The sequence below is a fragment of the Natator depressus genome, chromosome 4 (assembly GCF_965152275.1).
Source record: "Natator depressus isolate rNatDep1 chromosome 4, rNatDep2.hap1, whole genome shotgun sequence".
Lineage (NCBI taxonomy): Eukaryota > Metazoa > Chordata > Testudines > Cheloniidae > Natator > Natator depressus.
In genome coordinates, this window is record NC_134237.1 from 95,182,515 (window position 1) to 95,203,148 (window position 20,634).

The 20,634-nt window shown below is 39.3% G+C and overlaps 1 protein-coding gene across 2 annotated transcripts in view; it reads left to right on the forward strand.

Moving 5' to 3' along the window:
- The window catches only part of BEND4 (BEN domain containing 4), a 35,513-nt gene extending 15,988 nt beyond the window's left edge, over positions 1-19,525 (forward strand). The window contains exons 3-5 of one of the 2 annotated variants that reach the window (XM_074950102.1): positions 7,472-7,563; positions 11,764-12,004; positions 15,769-19,525. In XM_074950102.1, coding sequence (XP_074806203.1) covers positions 7,472-7,563; positions 11,764-12,004; positions 15,769-15,986 — 551 coding nt within the window. In that variant the 3' untranslated portion in view covers positions 15,987-19,525. The remainder of the gene's footprint in view (positions 1-7,471; positions 7,564-11,763; positions 12,005-15,768) is intronic. The other variant, XM_074950103.1, reaches the window with a different exon arrangement.
- The last annotated feature ends 1,109 nt before the right edge of the window (positions 19,526-20,634 follow it).

Here is a 20,634-nt window from a genome sequence, read left to right on the forward strand (position 1 = left end):
TGATGTTCCCTTTGAACCACTGTCTCAGTTTCTGTTGACGCTTTGAACATTTTAATCTGATCTCTCCACTCCTGATCAGCTTTCCAGCTTCAAAGCGTGAAGTCATTTTACTAAGCAAACCTTGATTTAAATTAATGAGTGTTTTGCAAGGACTAGTGTGTCAGAATACCCTTTGACTTTGTGGGGTATAGCTGCTCTCAGCTTTGCTACGCAACTTCATGGTTGTTTTACTTTACCAAAACAATCTGTTCCAAATACACAAGTTCTTGCACCATATACTCCTATTACTATACATGCTACAGTAACTTCTGCTGCTGTGGGCCTTATTAACCTTTGTTTGCATGGTAAATTCTATGGAAAGTTGCTGTGGGAGAGTTTTTGTTGCAAGCCATGGAAATCAGAGCAAAATTTGTAAAAAAAAAAAAAAAAAAAAAAGTGATGGATCAACCTTGCTAGAATAAAGTCCCTTTGGAGAATTGCCCCCACAAAAAGTAAATTTGAGGTATAATTCCTAATCTTCTAGTTAAACTTATAGTAGCTACTTCCCCTCTCTACCTAGTCATCTTTATCAGCTCAAGGTTCCTTATTATTCATTAGCAATATAAATGTGTAAGGAGGTTTAGAGAGAGTGCCCCTGCCCTGAAGATCTTATAGTCTAAACGGAGATGTAAAGGCTAAGGGGAGGGGACAACCAGTCAGTAGGGAGAAAGAAGAAGAGAGGACAAGAGCGACAACAAGAGCAAGAAGGGGTTTTCAGATACAGGGGCCACCTAGAAAGCAACAGTAGGACATGGACATTTCAAGTTAGGGGACGCTTTGCCACCAGTTCTCCTGGGTCTCTCTGGTAGCATAGGGCTTTTGACTGCCACTGTAGGTCAATTAGTCTGATCTTCTGCCCCTTTCCTGTTGATGTCGATTCCCCTACTCTGTATTAAACTTTCTACATGCTGTTCTCAGTAAAATGTGTGCTGTTTTCTTATTCATTCATCCATCAAATTGCAAAAATACCAAATTGTCAGCAGTTTTGAAAACAAACATGAAAACCACAAATTCCTGGCAGATACACAGCTTTTTTCCTCTACTGCTGTAACCTCTGGGTCCTCTCATCACCTTTTCTCCACCTCACTGCACCCCATCACTTTTCTTCACAAGCTGACACATGCAGCTCCAGCCATCTTTCAGCTTCTCTCTGCTTCATGGGCTCTTTCCTGTCTACCCCAGACCCCTTTGAATCTCAGCTCCAAGATCTGCATTATTCTGTGAATTCAAGTTTTTAGTGAAATGTGTTTTTGGACAAAAATAATACAATCCATGTTATTCAGAGTATTTGTCCAAATATATCAGGGTGAAAAGCAACTCAGTTTATAGGACCAAAAATCTGTACTACCATGTACTTTCTAAATAGGGGGGTTATAAACATTGTTCATTACATCTTTTTGACAGTCAAGTCCCAATTCAGACATACCCTAAAATGAACTTAAAATGAAGACTCTCTCTAGGTCCAGCAAACAAGGACACCAGTCACTTGCAAAATACATTCGAATCCAAAGATGGAATAGAGAAATCTCTTTTGGGAATAAGATCTAAATGAAGGTACTGTTGATTTTGTGTCTGCAGTATTTAAAAAGATAGACAGTACCATATGATGGGAGGCATAAAATGGCAATAATGCCATATATCATTTGAACATAAGTGGCAGAGGAACACCAGTTAAATGTTCAGCACTGTAATACTCATTGTAGCTGAAACAAATCTTCACCAATAGGCATCGGTGATGCGTATATGTGCGTGTGTGCACAAAATCTTTTTAGCGTAGATTTTTTTTTCCAATTACTCTCATCCTGTGGTCAATGGGCCAGCCAACTACTCTTTAAAAATGTGAAAACAACATAGTCAAAACCATCATAAGCAGTGTCAAACATTTTGTGCAACATAAGAAAAACTAATACAGCTAGTTCCTTAGGAGTAGCAGCAAAGTCTTATTACTTTGATCAATAAACAGTGAAGTTCCAACATCACCTTTTGCATATCCTGTTTCCACAAAGCTTGTCTACTTCTCGGTCATCCTGGGAGTTTTGCTGAAGATACTAAAAATATATGTATCACCCAGTTCTCTCAATTTACATTTAGTTTCTTCAAAAATCCTTCTGCTCTTCTACTAGGTCTGGCCCATAGTCAGGAAGAAGTCAGATATTTACCAGAGAGTTTATTTTTCTGGGTTGCGTTGCCACCTTTAGGACTTCCTCCATATCATTGACATTGCACATTACATCAAGCTGGTAAATAAAGACAGTTGATCTTTCATCTTCCTAATGAGCAAGAAAATTAGAATTACAACATCGCAGAAGCTGGCAGACCCCCCACCCCTGCCCCGTGGCTCCTTTAAATGGGAATTCATCCCAGCCCACATATTCACTGCAGATGTTAAATCATGGCAACCAACTGTAGCTTCTATGGTAGCTTCTCTCCCATTGGGTATAGTAAGTAGGGGTCCCTGCTGTTAATCCATCATTCATAGTGGATAGTTTCTTAAACCTGCAAAAGATCATATCTTTAGGTTATGACCTTTTTAACTCCTAGAGATCTAATTATTTTTAATTAGACTGATTTAAGTGATTCTTTACACTCAGTTGGAAACCCCAAGCCTTAGTAAAGTAACTCTTGGTGTGGGGAGTTTAGAGAAAATGGCTCCACTTTCAGCAAAGGGAGTGGTTAACGGCATACCATTAGAGTCCTAAAAGAATGCCCAGATAACTTAAAATTGAACTGCAGATGGAAAACTAAAGCTTTGAATTTTGGTGTTCCCATTGCGCTACTGTGCTTTTTAGAGCTTTGTTAACCTTTGGGCTTTGCTTTCTGAACCAGCATAACTAAGCAAGGAACCTTGGCTTTGGGAGTACCATCTGGCAGTTGAGAAGTCGGGGAAGTGAAAGGCTGTTTGTCCCACAGTACCAGCAAGATCTAGGATGGTTTTAGTAGTTATAATATGCCCCAACCATTTTAACAATATTAACATCCAATTTGGGACCAAAAGCAGTTCCACCTTTATGAAAAATGAAGAATTTGTGTGTGTTTATAAACATGAGCTTCAACCACTTGCTTTCATATTTCTGGCAGGTAATGGGAAAGCACCAGCATAGCATCAGCTGAGTTTAATTAAAAAGATCTAGAACTGCATATTATCAGCCTACCAATGACACCACAGTCCAAACGGGTTCATTGGCTGCCCCCATAGCCTTACATACATACACACACTAAATAAGAGGCATAAATACAACCCTGAATAACTTCAGGAGAGATCCCTCAGAAGAGATGTGCAATCCAGCACTGCACATGCATGCGCGTGCGCGCACACACACACACACACACCACACACACACACCCTCCCTCCCTCCCTCCAATAAATAGAAATGGAAACTCAAATGAGATCCCATCCACCTTGCTAGGGTCCCACATTGGTTCTACATAAATTCACTCAATGGTATCAAATGCTGCTAACAGCTCTAAAGAGATTCAACAGGACCACCTGATCCTTTCCCTTTGCTAACAGGAGATAAGCCAGAGAAATAAATTCAGTCTCCATTCTCCATCCAATCCGGAATCCTAATGTATAAGATCAAGAATTTCCATGACTTCCAAATGCCACACTGGCTTTGTCAACACCACCTCCTCAGTAAGCTTGCAAAATAAAATTGGGCAATATTTATCAAGATCTTCAGTAGCAAGAGACTGTCATTTGAGTAGGGGCTCTGAACAGTTATTCAGCTGGATCCAGGTAGCATCTACCTTTTCCTTTATAAAATACTAGCAATCAGCAATAATTGACCTCTTCCTGCTTGATTTCACCTCCTGTGAGAATCATAGGCCCAACAGACAAGTCACATGAGATTTCCAGTCAATGTTGAAGAGCTCTATCTAGATATTTACACTGACCCCATCACCAGAGCATCTGAGTGCCAGAGAGTTGTCATCTTTATGGATATTAAAGTTGCCCAGGACAGTTATTCTCAGTGATTTCAGCAACAGTCTAGATAATTTGTTCATCTTGTCTAGGAACTCAGCAGGGCAGCTCTGCACAGCTGTTCCCAATTTAACCCTGTCCTGAGAATCTAATGAAATGAACAGATACAAAATAAATATTTTTGGAGTGAGACATTTTCTGCTTGCAGTCAGATGGAAGTAGCACAGATACAGTATCTCCCTTATCCTCTCAACTCATGCTAAGCCAAAATGTCCATTTGGAAAGCACTTTTTTTAAAACCATCCAGGCCTTGCTACATTGTCCGGCCAGGATTTCAGGCCTTATACAGGATTACATCATGGATGATGGTGACTTTATTAGCCATTTAGTTTGCATGGAATGGTATGAGCTGAAGGAGTAAGTCCCCATCAACTGAAGCCTGTCCTAAGATAAGACCCCAAACAAGGCCTTTAGGATAGAGAAATGTAATCCACTTTGCTATTGTCTAGAACAGGGGTTCTCAGAACAAGTTTTTTGGTGGCCTCAGTAGCCACCAGCAAGAGTTGGTGGCTGCTCTCACTTTTTCCCAAAATACTTAATTAGCTTTAGGAAAAAACAAATAAATATGCACATACTAGCTAGCAATGAATAAATTACAATGATTTTGATGTGTGTAAGTCTGTTGTGAAAAGTGATATTAACAAACATACAAGTATCACTTTTCACAGCAGACATACTCAGCCCTGGCAAGCCTAGGGACAAATTAAGCCCCGGATAGGAGGTTGGGGGAGGCAGCAGGGGCCAGGGAAGCAGCAGGGGGCTGGAGCCTGAAGCCCCATGGCCAGGGGACGGGGCCTAGGGATGGAGCCCAAAGCCCCACGGCCAGAGCCTTCCACCCTGCCACCCCAGGGCTGAAGCCCAAAGCCTGAGCCCCACCACCCCGGGAAGGTGGGGAACTCACGGACTGCCTGCTTCTCCAGTGTTGTGCCCCTGGTGTCTCCAGAGAGGGGCAGGGCCCAACCCCTGCTGGTGGCCCCAGCAACCAACACCAAGGCGGTGCATCCAGGAGCAACAGGGAAGGGGAGGTGCCGCTACTTTACTCCATCAATCACAGTCCAGGAGGCTGTGGTTGCAAGAAAAGCCCCCAGTGGCCACATGCAGCCACGGTGGCCGCATTTGAGAAACGCTGGTCTAAAGAAAGGATTCCTCCTGTCTCAGCTCCTCAGGCCCTTCCCACAGGGATTGGAGAACACGAGTCCTCCCTTTTTCCTTACCCAACCTCTGGCAGCAATGCACAACCACCTCAGCCACAGCCATCTCAGGGGTGTAGGAACTCCACGGGCAGAGTGCAAATGCTCCATAAATCACCATCTCTCTTCCTCCCTCCTTCCCTAAAAGGAAACACCAGACCCTTTCTAACAATATAAACAAACCAGTCCCAAAAGATCACCACATTAAACTTGGAAGCCTCACCTAGGTAAAAATAAAATCCCATAGAGGGGGCTTCCCTTACAGTGCCCATCAAACTCACACCCAAACAGTGTGTCTAACTCACACATCTCCAATTGCCATAGAGTCAGTGCTTCATCCCAGTCAGATAGGGAGGTTGCTGAACCTCCCTTTTCCCTTGTCAAGCAGGTTGTGTTGGGAATTCACAAGTAATGTAAGGAGAGATCCCCAGAAACCACCTCATCCCTCCAAGCAACCCAACCACCTTTTTAAAAAACAGTCACCCCGTGTCATTTTCCCTTCCCCTGCAACTAGCCTTCACATACACAAAAATAAACCTTCTCTACCACTTTGTCCTCCAGCTATCCACAGCCTCCTAATTCTCTCAAGTTAACATCAGACTTCCTTGTTCAGTTCTGAGGTGATGAGTGGACTATTTAGAGTGCATTTAAAGATGAACTACTGTGTTTTTGTAACAATTTTTTCTCAGCTTCATCAATATGCTACACTCCAGTAGCCAGACTGAAAAGGTCCTTCAGCACATTTGTTAAATTAATATTCTCAAAAGCCCTTTGGAGCCTAGCTACGGTGGGGGCATTCAGCATATTATCAAAGTTGAAAGAATTTCATAAAATTATTTGCATGTCAACTAAGTGTCATGTAGTTACTTTAATTTCTTACAAAGATCTTGGTAACTAGCAAGAATGGACCAGTAGAAATTTCCTCATAAATAATCATCCACCTTTTCTTGTTCAGTTACTTCAACAATATTGCTCTGTAGTCACCACACTCCCTTCTGAGGTACTATGTTGGTGTGCTAACAGAGAGTAGTGAAGTCAAATTGAGCCGATAGAAAGCTAGCTTTCTAAATTGCCGCTATATTACATAACTTTATAAGAAAATATGGGGTAGGTAAGACAAATTGAAGCTCGAGTAAGTGTGCGGGAGCTCTAAGAAACCCAGCACAAAGTACAATTATGTCTTCCTTCAGAAGGCCAGAGCCCACAGAGACATCAAACTGGGGCCAAGATTTTCAGGAATGAACAATGACATCAGAGCTTCAGTTCTGGGGTGTCTGGCTTGTGACACTTTGAAAGGACCTGATTTCAAGAAAGCGCTGAGCACACTTGTCTCACGTTGGACAACCAAAAAATAGAGCCATACAAAATCACTAGTAACTTCTGAAAATCTTGCTTTGGACTGTTAGCCAAAGCTACAAAGACTTAAGTATTTTACCACTGTTATAAGAACAATCCCGACAAAACTGATTAAATACATACCATTTTGTATGTATTTAGTGTTACAGAAGTCAAGCATAATGCTATTAGTTTAATTCTCCTACAATGATTCAAGGTCAGGAATAAAGCATTGTATCTCAAAAATACTTCAGAGTTAATCAGGGATGTGGCAGAATCTGCTTAAGAGAGATCCATAATTGAATCAGACCTAATTAACCCATCACCTCTGGAGAAGAGATTAGGATGGTGATACCACAACTGAAATGGATGAGTGTGTTTGGTGGGGGGAGGGAAGAGAGATCAGACTGTTTCCATAATGCCTGGTTTTGTGACAAATTTAGGAAAGAAAAAACCCAATGTTTATGTATTATTAAATGTGCATACTGTAATGAGTCTGCAGTTTCAGACATATTCTGGCATGTTTACATGTTAATACTGAATGTATGATTTAAGTCCAAGAAATGTTTTCTCCCTGATGTGGTTTGGGCTGTTTACAGGGTGCAGAGTTTTTTTTCCCCATGGTCATTACTGCTGACCTAATTCAGACTTGTAAGCGTTATATTCTTTAAATTGAAAGCCTTTGAAAAGTAGTGGGCAGAAAATAGAAAAGAATCCTCAGATACCTCAACACACACAAAAATACATCAGCTGTTATATATTTGTTGAATGAAATGGCTGCACAAGCCAAAAGGACAGACATTTCCAATTGTAAATAAATCTTATAGGCATTCACAACGGAGAGAGACCACTGCTTGACTTAAGCTTGCTGTTTTATTTTGTGCTAGACAGCTAATATACAGTAATTGCAATTTGTTTCATGCAGTGCCCTGCCAGACTGTTTTAGATTATTTGAAGACTGTACTTCAGCATCACAACCAACTTATGATACCACAGCCAACAGACCATCCAACAGAGGTAGTATACGATGAACATGAGATATATATACTTCCGTTTGAAATTTCATTCAAAAGAAATGTATAGGTCAATAAATCAGTAGGTACTGGAAGATTATGTTTACTAGTAAAAATATATATAAAATCTAGCATTAAACTCATTTCCAACATGCAACAAGTTTTTGGATTTACATAACCCTAAGAATGATGGAATAGTGCCACTACTAATTTAATCCAAACCTGCTCCATCCAGCGATGTACCCTTCCCCCCATACACACTACACTTGTAACATAATGGATTGGTTTTCTCTGATCTTTCCTCAGGCAGAGATATCTCCATTAAAGTCAGACTTAAGATGGTTGAAATTGAAAGGTGGTTATCAGACTTCCTTCATATCTCAAACAATCCCACTTTGGGATCATATCTCAAACAATCCCAATTACAGACTTTGTTCTCTAGAGTGTCTCTAGTGTTTCTGATAGATTCAAAACAAAAGGATGGACATTATAAATGCTTGTCACTAAGTTTGGGGGGGGTGGGAGTTAAAATAAGGTTTTGGTGTTGAAAGGTACTGTATTGAAAACCCTGGAGACTAAAACCTCCACTTATCGAAAGAATAAGTATGGCTTGTGTATCAGCTCTAGATTTTCCCTAATATTTCCCCCAAAATGCTGCAACCCAGACCTAGAAAGAACATGTCTGGGGAAGATGGCTTTTGGTATGTAAGCCTTTTTAGAATGTCCAGATCTGAAGTTGACAGCTCTCTCTTCCTGTAAATATTTTCAAGTACCTCCACCGACTATCCACCACCCATGCAACTTAGAGGGAAGATACGTAGTTATTCTGAGCTTCTGCCATTCAGACTTTGATTTCTCCCATATACATGGAAGATACAGTGCAAGGAGTGGATGCTCAGCTGGTCCAAACTGACTTAAGTGGAGCTATAGCAGATTTCACTATCTGAGGATCTGCCCCCAAGACTGTGTGTCACTTTGCTTCTCACCTTATTTTATTCCAAGTGGTTTGATTTTATTGAAAGCTGCATTTATCAGAGATCATTCACAGTAAGAATTGCAAGCTCTCATTTTCCTTTCTCTCTCCTTTTTTTGCTTAACCAGAGTTTTGAAGCCATTGTAAAAACTGGTTGTTCTGTAACTATCCATTGGAGATAATGTGTTATGATGGGAGAGGATTTTTGATTGAATTAAAAAAATATGAAGAGTTTAAACTTATGAATAAAAGATTACTCATGTATAGGTATAAGCATGAATTCATTTGTACTCTGAATCTTTCCTCCAGGATATGCTTGTTATATTTCTTTAGGATGTTGTTTTTTAGTTAGTTTGTTTTAACTACTGTCAGATGCACCAAAATGCATCTTACATTTATCAAGAGTCTTTTGCCCCAAAGGGTTTTAAATACACAGGAATTAACATAGCTATGTCTGGATTAGAATATAGCAACTGTTTAAGAGAGCACCTCAATACTACAGTCTCTTTAGACAGGCAATGAAGAAAAATATCCTAACAGACTGTATTTTCAGGGGGGGGGAGGGGATATAGGTAGGGATAGCTGGAATTAAGTCAAGTACAGTGTCATGAACTCTTAGAGGACCATGTGCAATCAGGGCCTTTTTACATTGCATTGAAAAGACTGCACTTCTATCAGCGCAATGCTTTCCACTCCACGCTAACTTTTTAGGGCAACTTGCTGCCTAGTGAGGCCCCAATTCAGCAAAGTGCTTAATCCACAATGAACATAGTGGGACGAGATCCAATTACTATCCAGGCCAGATCTTGCTTAGCTTGAGAGAGATGACAAGACCACAGTCCTAACTGGCACTGCTCTGGTTCAGAGGTTATACTTTGAGTTTGTATATTTTGCTAGTACAAACACCAAATGTTTATTTTCTTTCTAGTTTATCAGAATTTTTTATATACACCTAATAGTTTAACAAGGAAATTCCAATAGCCTAGAAATGGAGGATAACTAGCTTTATACATGAAAGATTACAAGCAAGTTACTGATAAAAACAGTGGGTCAGATACTCCTGTGGCCATTCAGTGGTGGATTTGGCCCAGGGAGGATCATCTCAGAGTAAGGGTGATCCTCTAGTTACACAGAGCTAGCACAGTGACTCTTAGACCATTCCCCCTCCCTACTGCCAGCAGAGCAGAGGAGAGGGAGTGAGGCTTGGGAACAGAGGTTGTGGCCAGGATGCCCTTGCACCACAGAGCTCCTTGACTAGGATATCAGCCCCTCAGAGCAATTTGCAGATGGCATAAGTTAATGCAGGCTGCTGCAACATGGTGCAGAGGGCCCTGACTAGAGGTAGTGTAACAGGGCAGCACCCACCTCTCGAGAGCAGCCCCTGGCTGAGTGCATGTGCCTGCACTCTTTTTCTCTACAATTGTAGTAGGTCTTCAGCAACTCAGCCCTCTAGCTGAGTCACACACAGTCTGTCTGTGAAAACAAACACAAACCCCATAGTGCTGAAGTCTTGTACTCAGTCCCAGCAGCCACCCAAGAGTTCCGTCTTGCTCTCCTGCCAGCAATTGCTCTGTCAGAGGTCCTGTAGCTCCTTCAGCCAGCCAGGAATACCATTCACACTCCTCCAGCTCTAGGCAGCAACTAACCTTAATCTGCCCCAGCAGCTCTTTTTATACTAGCCTGCTGGACCCTGATTGGCTTCTTCCCTGCAGCCTCTCTGATTGACTGCTTCCCCCACAGCCACTCTAGGCAGACTGGAGGACTTCTCTACAGTTCCTTTCTGGAATGGGGTGTGGTAGGGCCCTGAGGCCTCCAGCAGGGGGCCTCTGGGCCTAATCCACCCCATCACATGTAGCAATAGGATTAATAAAATGCCAAGGTTAGTTTTCAACTACCTTTGCACACTCACCCCGAGCTATGATTTGTGTGGATCGGCCATACACCAGGACCCCTCTGAGCTTTTGCTGAGTTTTCACAGATTTACCAAACTTATAAAAAATGAAAAGTAATGGGTGTCTGAGGCACATACCCCCCAAACCATCTCCCAGTAGGCTTTATAAACATGTGGGTGATGCTGGGGAGAGGGGAGGGAATTTTATACTATTTTTTCTTAAATTCACATTGTGCACTAGCTGTTTGTAAACAAATAGTGTTGCATTAGGAGAGAGGGGCCACAAGTGACACCTGCAGTAGAGTGCCCCAGATTCCACTAATTCAAAAGACAGTATTTCACTGAACTCATTTTCTTAATGAACTCTCATTGAAAGTGTTTACTCTAACAATGCTTTTATGAAGCAGGCCTAATTTGGTGAAACTGTGCTAGATTTATAAGTTGCAATAAATGTATGTAGCAATAAAAGTGAATGAGTCTCTAGGAAATTGTTTTTTAAATAGCTTAATTACTTTTGAACAAGTACATTAAAACTGAGATCTTGGGTTAATTAATTTGTCCTATGCTGTAGAATTTTACAGGCAACAAGAACTAAAGTAAATTTGGTTAGGTGCAATTGACCAAAGTTGGCTTATAAATGTTGTATGGGTCACAGAAATTCCCATAATTAGTCCCTCTGCATCTATTTAGAATTGGAATTTTAAAGCGCACATAAATTATGAAGACTAAAAGTCAGATTTGTTTCCAGTTGACATAGTGGCATTTGTGTAAAGCTATATTTTGAGTTAATGTGGCATTCATTAATAGTAATGAAGCTTTTAGTTTTTTACAGTTCAGGTTTATTTATTTTCTTTATATTTTTCACAGTAACACAACTGATGTCAGGTTTTAGGTGTGTTCAACAAAAAGTAATACATTTATTATAAAAATAGACTGTAAAAAGTCACTTCTGAAGTAGTGAACTGTCGGCTGCCATAAAGAGACCTGTTTGATCACACTCTTCAAAGACATTTTTGCACATTTTAATAGATTAAGAAGGAAAGGTTATATTTAAATGTATCCCCAATCATTGGAGCTTCACACTTTTTAGCTTACCTGTTAAAGTTCAAGATATAAATAGCACTCTCTCAAAAAGCATTCATCATACCTCACTGGGTCTTGTTATAGAAAATGCAAATGTAATTTTAAAAGTCCCCATTCTCAGTATGAGCAATTGTTCACTTCTGTAGGTATCTCATTGTCAGCATCTCAGCTAGTTAAAAGCATTTTTCTTTGCAACTGACATAGTCTTTACTTATTTGCCTTGTAAAATAAATAATAGAAATATTTAACTTTTCCAGGGAAGCAAGCAGTTGCTGAACAACTATCCTGTCTACATCACTAGTAAACAGTGGGATGAGGCTGTAAATTCTTCAAAGAAAGATGGAAGGCGCCTACTTCGATATCTCATCAGATTTGTTTTCACAACTGATGAGCTTAAGTACTCATGCGGCCTTGGAAAAAGGAAAAGGTCAGTGCAGTCAGGAGAGACAGGTCCTGAAAGACGTCCTCTGGATCCAGTAAAAGTAACATGTCTCAGAGGTACTGCATCTTTTCGCTCAGTGTCCACCATATGTGATCTCATTTCACCACATTGGCTCTGGCTAAATATAAGCTTTCAGCTTACTGCAGCAGAAATAGAGAGGGTTTTCGAGACAGATGACAAAAGTGGTTAGAGACATGGAAAAACTTCCATGAGAGGAGAAATTGAAGAGACTGGGGTTGTTTAATTTAGAGAGGGGTCAAATAAGAGGCTACATGATAAGGTGTAGAGAAGGTAAATCAAATACTCCTATTTATCCTCTTATAACACAAGAACAGGGGGACATTCAGAATACATAATTAACCATGGAACTCAATGCCTCAATATACCATTTAAGCCAAAAGCTTAGTAGCATTCAAAACAGGACTGGACATTTTATATGGATAAAGAGAACATCCACATGTAAATTAGATTTTTTATACAATATATGTGTATACATTTTATAAGGGATCATTCTTCAGGATGTAAGCCAACATTAACTCAGAGGGGTTAGGGGGAAATTCCTCTTGTGGCAGGTTATTTCATAATTGTTCACTGTGGGGTTTGTTGCTAACAAGTTGGACCACTGCTCTGATCTGCTATGGCAATTCCTATTTTGTTTTTCTGATATTTTATTAAGGCTTGTTGTCAGCGTTTGTAATGATGCACATAAAACTTTTTAACTAGCTTGGTTTAAAAAAAGCCCTTGGCATTAGTCTTAGTGTGTCCATTTCACAAATATAATATCTATTTCATTCTTTTAAATTAGCCTAACTTTCATAGCACTACATGTGCAAAAAGTCATTCCGAAGCGATTGACAACATAAAACCTATGAAGTTATTAGTAAGCAATGAAAAGGAAAATACAGGGAAAACACCAGCAGCAGAAATGGTTACATTTCTGTAACCTGAACTGAACTTCTATCCATTTAGATTAGAAGTAACTAACAAGGCCTGGCAGAGCAGACTTTTAATTGTAATATACTTACGTAATCACATAATACATTTAAAGTATTATTTTTACATAAACTCAGACTGAGGCATGGTATTTTCTGCTACACAAAAGATTCACCAGATGTTAAAGCAACATAAAATGAATTATCAGAGCTTAAAAGAAGTGGGGACAATGCATTTCAGTGTATGCAGCGTGCTGCAGAGAGGTTTGGAGCTGGACTCAAGGTGTCAAGTTCTCTGGAAGCTAAGGACTTAAAAGTTGAACAGAAGTGCATCAGGCTTTACTAAGATTTCTTAAATTCAATTGTAATTTATACAGGAGCAGAAATATAATACAAACCCTACCACCACTCTATCCTTCCTCAGTTGCCAAGCCAGATTTTGAGCAGGGACAGGACCAGGAGACAATGGGGCATCCGTGGTGCCACCTTCAGTTATACCTATTGGCTTTAAAAGGCATCTCACATACACCTAATGGCCACCCCTTCTGTCACTGCACTCTCTCCAATCCCAAGGCAGCCAATGGGCAAGACTTCGCCCTCTGGAACTTTATCATTTTTGAACCACTAGGCATGTGCTATAGATGTGTGTACCCTTTAGTCCTCTGTGGAAAAAGTAGCATTTCCATAAATAATTTAGAATCTTGCACAGGAGGTCAAAATGTCTGGGGTCCATTTTGCCTGTTAAACTGCTCGGTAGAGATTTATAAATTAGTATGCCCATGGGTGGGACAGGCAGTGTACGGGCAGTGCCACATTCTGCAGCGCCAGGGATCCAATTGAGCCTCTCTAGCCCCTACCCATTGAAAAGGAAGGTAGTATTGGTGATCCTTGGCATTGCATAATGTTGGACTGTCCTCAGGGGTCATGGCAGGAAGTGAGAACTACTTATCTGTCTGCAGCCAGAGGGACTGATTTCAGAGAGCCATTTCTAACCTGCCTTACTGACAGCACAAGGGGAGGACCTGTGAGAGCTCAGAAGAGTGCTTGAGGAATTGAAGGGTTTCTTTTGGGGGGGGGGGTAAAGAAATGATTATTCCTAAACAAAAGTGGTAGTATTCTATAACTATTACTTGTTTGTCATTCTTCCTCCACCCACCCAAAGAGAAAGATATGTTTTCATTCAGTCTGAGCCCATAATTCTGTAGCACAGGGGAGTGTAGCCTTCTGAAGTTACATGGCACATCCCTTGATAGTCTCTTCTGTCGAAGTCCAGTGTAGATGCTGTTTCTTGAAAGAGATTAATAAGGGTTTGGGGGGAAGAAAATGGACAGATCTGCTTGTAGTCCTACTGAAATAGATTAGATGAACACTTTGGAGAGCAAGAGTGGAAAAAAATAATATTTTTCCTTAAAAAGGTTGTCCCTTTTGTAAGTGGTAACTACTGAAAGCTTACATTAACATCTATAAAAGTTTTAAAGATTTATTTCTTCTATTGAAAGATCTCTGGAATCATCTTTAAGTTTTAAAAAAGCCCAGCAGGCCTAAACTGTAGCAATGTTTCTACACAAGTAACCATTATCTTGAGCAACATCCCAGTTTATGAAACCTCATGCAATCATAACTAGACTGCAGGGACAGTATTGCTTGCACAGATTTACAGGAAGAGGAATTTAAAACACAAATAGATTCCACTTTTGAAGGCACATTGCTGGAATAGCTATGCAAAAATCATATGTCCCAATTTTCCAAAAGATCAGCTTGCAACTCATGATAACAGCATTCCCTGGTCTCAGGATGTTGTGACAGTAATGAAATTAACTTATACCACCTGTTGTATCAATAGCTTGTCAGTATTAGAAAGTAAAATGAGAAATATTCTGCTGCTTAGAGGAAAAAATAATTGTGGAGAATAAATAAAAGTCTACCGCTGACTAAGATGTAGTACATCCACTAAATAAAGTGCTTCCACTTTTAAAATTATATTTTGTCATTTTAAAATCTATGTACTCTGGTTTTGAGATCTGACTAGCATTAAGAGTTAAAAACCTGTCAAAACCACTTCTGTAATTCTAATGATCAAATACTTCACACATACAAAAAAGTGAAAGAAGAATAGTAGTTTTGACAATAAGAATGTGACACAAACATAGCCATTCGACATAAGCATTACCCATTTAAATAGCCAGCTTAAACATGGCACAACTTGGTTTCTCATGCATGGATAAACCCAGTGCTAGGCTGTGAAAGGGCAAGTTAGTCCCTGCTGTCTCATTTAGCTATTTCAATGGCCAGTATAGTCTCTAGAACACCGACACCATATCCAGAAACACACAACATAAGTTTAGAACTTAAAATTAAGACAGCCCAAAAAGGAAAAAGGATACCAATCTGAAATAGTGTTTGAAACATTAAGTTATAAATTGCTGAAATCTGCATATATTAAACTAGGTAGCAGAGGAAGACCATAAAGACTCATGAATGTAAGCACGATAAAATTGAAGTGTATAAGGATTACAGGTTTCAGATAAAATGCATTTCCTATTTCATACCAACCTTTACATGCATTGCACGTTCAATATCATAAAAATCTATGAAATTTATTGTTTTATTTCAGCAAGCAGAAATTGCTCTGTAACTACACCTACACACACACACACACACACACACACACACACACACACACACAATTGCATATGGTGAAATAAGTGTGCCTAGAAATAAAATAGGTTCAATTGGCATTATCATGGCATTTCCTATAAGGTTTTATTCCTGTTTAAGTCATCATAATAATGCTCTGTTTATTACTTGCTATAAGCGCTTGCTAGTTGGGCAATAACAATGTATGCTACAAAGATAAGCTGTTTCTTATCACTGTCTGTTTTCCACAGAGTTCATTAGGATGCATTGTACTTCCAACCCTGATTGGTGGATGCCATCTGAAGAACAGATAAACAAGGTTTTCAGTGATGCAGTAGGACATGCTCGTCAAGGACGTGCAGTGGGGACTTTCCTTCATAATGGTAACTCATATTATGAAGGGATAGACCATCAAGGTTCACAAGAAGAAATCTTCAATAGGGGTATCCAAGATGGCTCTGGAGATTGATGTCAATGAAGGAAATCCATACTACAATAGCAACCAGTTAATTAGAAGATACTTTACTAGAAATACTTTCCTTGAAGTCATTTAAGAATCCAAAGCATGTTTGAACTCATACTGCAAACATTCCAGGTTTTCCAGCCTGTCCTAGTGCTCCACTTAACAGAGAATGATTCATTTCAAGGCCTGCCTATGGGATTCCTTGCTGTGTATAAATTGCAAGCCTTTCATAGAACCTTCAAAGGAAAACTGCAATTCCATTCATCTAGTTCTAAAGAAAAGTTAATTTTTTAAAAAGGTATCAAATGACTAAAGAAACAAAAAGTCACTGTCTTGTCTGCTGGCTGATACTGGGTCCAGTTCTGAATTCCTGGGCAGAACTGAACTCTGGCAAAATTCCTGACTACTATTAGTTTTGCCTGAGTAAGGGATTTAGAATCAAACCCACAGGCTTGTGACAAAGGAAGTAGTATTCTATTTTTTACTAGAAAGTAGTATAGAAAAATTATAAAAGTTACCTTAAAATGTGGAATATTCCATTTCATGTTATGTACTCAAGTCCTGAACACTACTTCCTTTGTCCAGCAATACCAGGAAATTAAACTTCCGTGCTAAAATGGCAGTGCTCATTGGCAACAGAATCCTTAAGTTAGGAGGTATCAAAACAGTAACAGGTTTTTCTAAACCATTAAAAATTTCTGTGTATAAGTGATAGATACTATGTTTATCTAAAGTATTGAGCTAATCACTGCAGTTTTCCTAAAAATGAGTTTGCTATACCATGAATTTCCATTTCAGGAGAGTTTATTTTGCTGCAGTATTTTATGGCTTTAAAGGTTTACATTTGCATTTGTTTGTGCTATTGTTTGTGTTTTATGCTCATTGCCTGATCTGTTTCAAGGAATGAGCTGGTCCTAATACTCAGATACTCAATGGTGCATGGAGGGAGGGATTCTATAATAAAAGTCCAATTTATCCTTTTGGCAATTGGGCACTTAAGCGTGGGCTCCAGAACTGATTGAGAGTTGTAAACAGATATTTGTGCTAGAAATGAAGCTGATTCACAATGGAATACAATATTGGAAGCAGATGCCAAGGTAAAAAACTCAATTTACTGGAGATTTTCAGTAGCAGGATTAGGGTACATTGTCACTGTAGGAAAGTTTTGAAAAACTGATGCACTCTAGAAACATTTAACGCCAAAGAAACAACATCCTCCCCTCTCATTTTCAGCATTTTTAAGTCCTCCTGCTTTAGGTGAGTCAGGCCTTCCCCATCACTCCTGGATTCTTGAATCAGCTTTTTCCTGAGACAGCACTTCCTGTTTGACAGACGTATTGAACTCTTTCTACGTGGATGAATCTTCTCCATCTCTGATTGCCTTTATCTCTACCTCATCTTTGCCTGTTTTCCTAAATATTTTCCACCCCATCCCTCACCAGGGGGTGTGGGCCTATAGAGGATCTACCAACTAATTTCTTCACTTCTCCCCACCATACGGGTGACTACTGGATGGGGAAAGCTAGACGCAACACTCTCCATAACAGCCACCAGGGGTCTCTCTGATCCAAGGTGCTCCTATATAACTCCTGCTGGACCAAGGGTGAAGTAGTGAGGCACCCGCTCAAATACTAATTCCCCATGCAATAATTTCCTCCTCTTATCTGTCTCCTCTTTGTCTGCCATTGTGAATGGTTTCTGCTGTATGTAGTGCCCCTCCTGATGGACAGTCAGAAGAAGCACATCATCAGCACAGTGCATCTATAGAGCAAGATCATGCTGTCCTTGAAGCTACTAACAGGCTGTACCTGGATGGTGTTTCAGGAAACAGTCTTCTGTACATACCTTTGTAGATACAGTCTAATACAATATAGGCTTTAGGCCCATCAACATCCAATACCTCTTAATTTTATTTTTTCTAATGTTTTTAAAGGGTTTTTTAAATCTTCATTTGACTTAGAATAACAAATTTAATTTCTAAAAACTAAGTAGTAATTTAATTGCATTTGGTGTAACCATGCCATCGGTTTTTAAACAGAATCCCTTACTCTAGTCAAGAGAAGGTTCTGCTGATAGATCAATGGCACAAGATGGTCTCCTTTGGAAGAAGCTCAGCATGCGTGTCCTTCCACAGTACAAATATTCTGTTGCAGCTTTTCACTATTGAACTTATACTTTAAAAAAAAAAGATTAGTAGAAAATAGGACGTTGGTCAGACAGCGCAAGTCTCGCAGGTACGTCTTTAATGTGGTGTCACTTACCAGAACTGTAAAACATGTCAGCATTATACTGTAAATGAATATTTACAGCCTGAGTCAGCATTGTACTGTAAATTTGTTGACATTATGTATCATGTTGTATTTTTGTAAACATTATGATGGCTTCTTTCTAATGTTGAATTGTATGAAATTAAAAATGAAAACATTTCACTTTGAATAACAGAGAAAAATATCACTTCATTAGCAGGCCGCTCTCAAATAATAATGTAGGGATTTTGGTAAAGCAACCAGTAAGCCTAGCTTTATTTTTAGTGTAAAGGATATTCAGTCTTCTGCCCTAAAATGCTGGTATAACTTCACAATACTGCCCTCTCCTGTTGTGCAAAAAACCAAACTGTGGCCTGATCTATTTATGTATGTAAAGACCATTTATCTATGTAAATGAGTTTTCAGGATCAGACCTATATATGCCAAAATTCTGCCCTCAGCTGCATGTGTGCACCTACCACTGAAGCAAACAGGAGTCACAGATGTGCAGAGGACAGAATTTAGATGTTTGTTTTATTTTTTAAAGTTTCAAATTACAAAATCGGTCCAGGGTTTATGATGAACTATGGTCCCCTTGGCCAAACTCACTTCATTTATAACCTTTCACAGCTACTTATTCTAACCAGTCCAAGGCATGTATTCTCATTGCATTGTAAATCCATGTGTATTACTGAGAACACATCTGCAAGAAACTAGGAATAAATTCTGGGGAACACTAGGGATCAGAAGTAACAGCATATAAGCCATTGCACAACTATATATTCATGTTAAAGCACTGTGTTTTGAAAAGTATTGTATTAATTTACAGTGCTATATTTACATGGAAAAATTAGAACAGAAGGAAGTTATGTCGCCTCACTCAGAAAATAGTCCTAAAATTGTTCTGGAAGATAGATCCTTTGTGTTATATATTCTTTAATCTTGCTGTCCTTTATGTGTCTACCCTCTCTGAAACTTTGTGTAGCAGTACTGCATACCCATTAGTGCCAATCTGCCTTTGCTCTATTTTCTATGACAAATAATTGTGGAGAAACTGTGATTAAAAACCCATTAATCCTAATATTTTTATTGTTAAGGTGTAGTTCATTCTATGAATACTTTCTATTGATGATTGTACTGTGTAGAGTAAATACAAGTTAGGGATAGCCTAATACCAGATACCGTACAACAAAGTGCATAGTGTAATATAGACTAGTAAGTTTTTGTGACAATTTCTATAGGATGTGTGAATTGTTTTCTATGTGGCAACACACATTTCTTTTAAAAACTTTAAAATGTGAGACAATTTTTTAAAGTCAATATTTTTAATTATAAAAAACATTTGTTACTAGAGTTTGCTATTTCAGGTGTTATCCCTAATTTGAATATTCGTTTTATTATTATGTACTTCTAGTTTCATTTGTTCTGTTGCATAACAATGCACAATAAAAATTTGTCAATTAATGGTTTGCTGGGTTTTCTGAACATGTCATTGAGTCAAAACAACTGTATTCACTATTTGGTCTAAATATTAATATATTAGTAGATGAAGGGCTGTGTTGCTGTCTTTTTGATTAAGTGTTTTTATAGTTTGAAGCATGGTGGGGGAGCACAAATAAATACAATTAAATAAGAAAACAGTACAAAGGCAAGTACAATATAAAGCCAAAATTCACCATGACATAAAACATTTTACATTTATTCACCGCTGTATGTTGGAAGAAAACGTAGAGAGAGAACCTGACTGCAAACTGGTTCTTCGATTAAGGCTGTGATTTTCAAAAGAAGGAGCCCAAATTGCATTTATGTTCAGTGGAAATTGGGTGTGTCACTCCTTATGTGCCTTTGAAAATCACAGCCTAAGTTACTTTCTGTAAGGGAGTTACAGTCTTGATGACAACAAATGGTCACATCTCCAAACACTTCTATTGAACTGGGGAAGGGAAAGAGACCTGCGCCATTATAGACAAGGCTGGGCACGCGGCTTATGAGTAAGATTGCCAAACAACTTCCCATTGTAGTGCCACATTTTTAGTTTCTTATGACTTTGCCAAGCTTTAACAGCATGGGCTGAAATTTTCCATGCCAAGTGCCTACTTCAGGCTGAATTTGTTTGGAAATGTTCAGCTAACACAGTTCAGCCATTTCAGAGAATGACATTAGGGGAAATACATTATTTTGCCCATATTAAAAAAAAATCTGGCAACCTTTTCTTTGAACAGCTCTAGCACCCCCATGCTTTGGAGCAAGCACTTGAAATCTGGCAGGGAATTTGTATCGGAGATGTATTTTTTGCTGTTCCCATGAAAGTCTCACCAAATTTGGCAGTTATAAGGCTTTTGGCCAAGTTGTAAGCCAGTTCAGACATGCTCAATAGAGACATCTTCAATTTTTAGCAGCTAAATCTC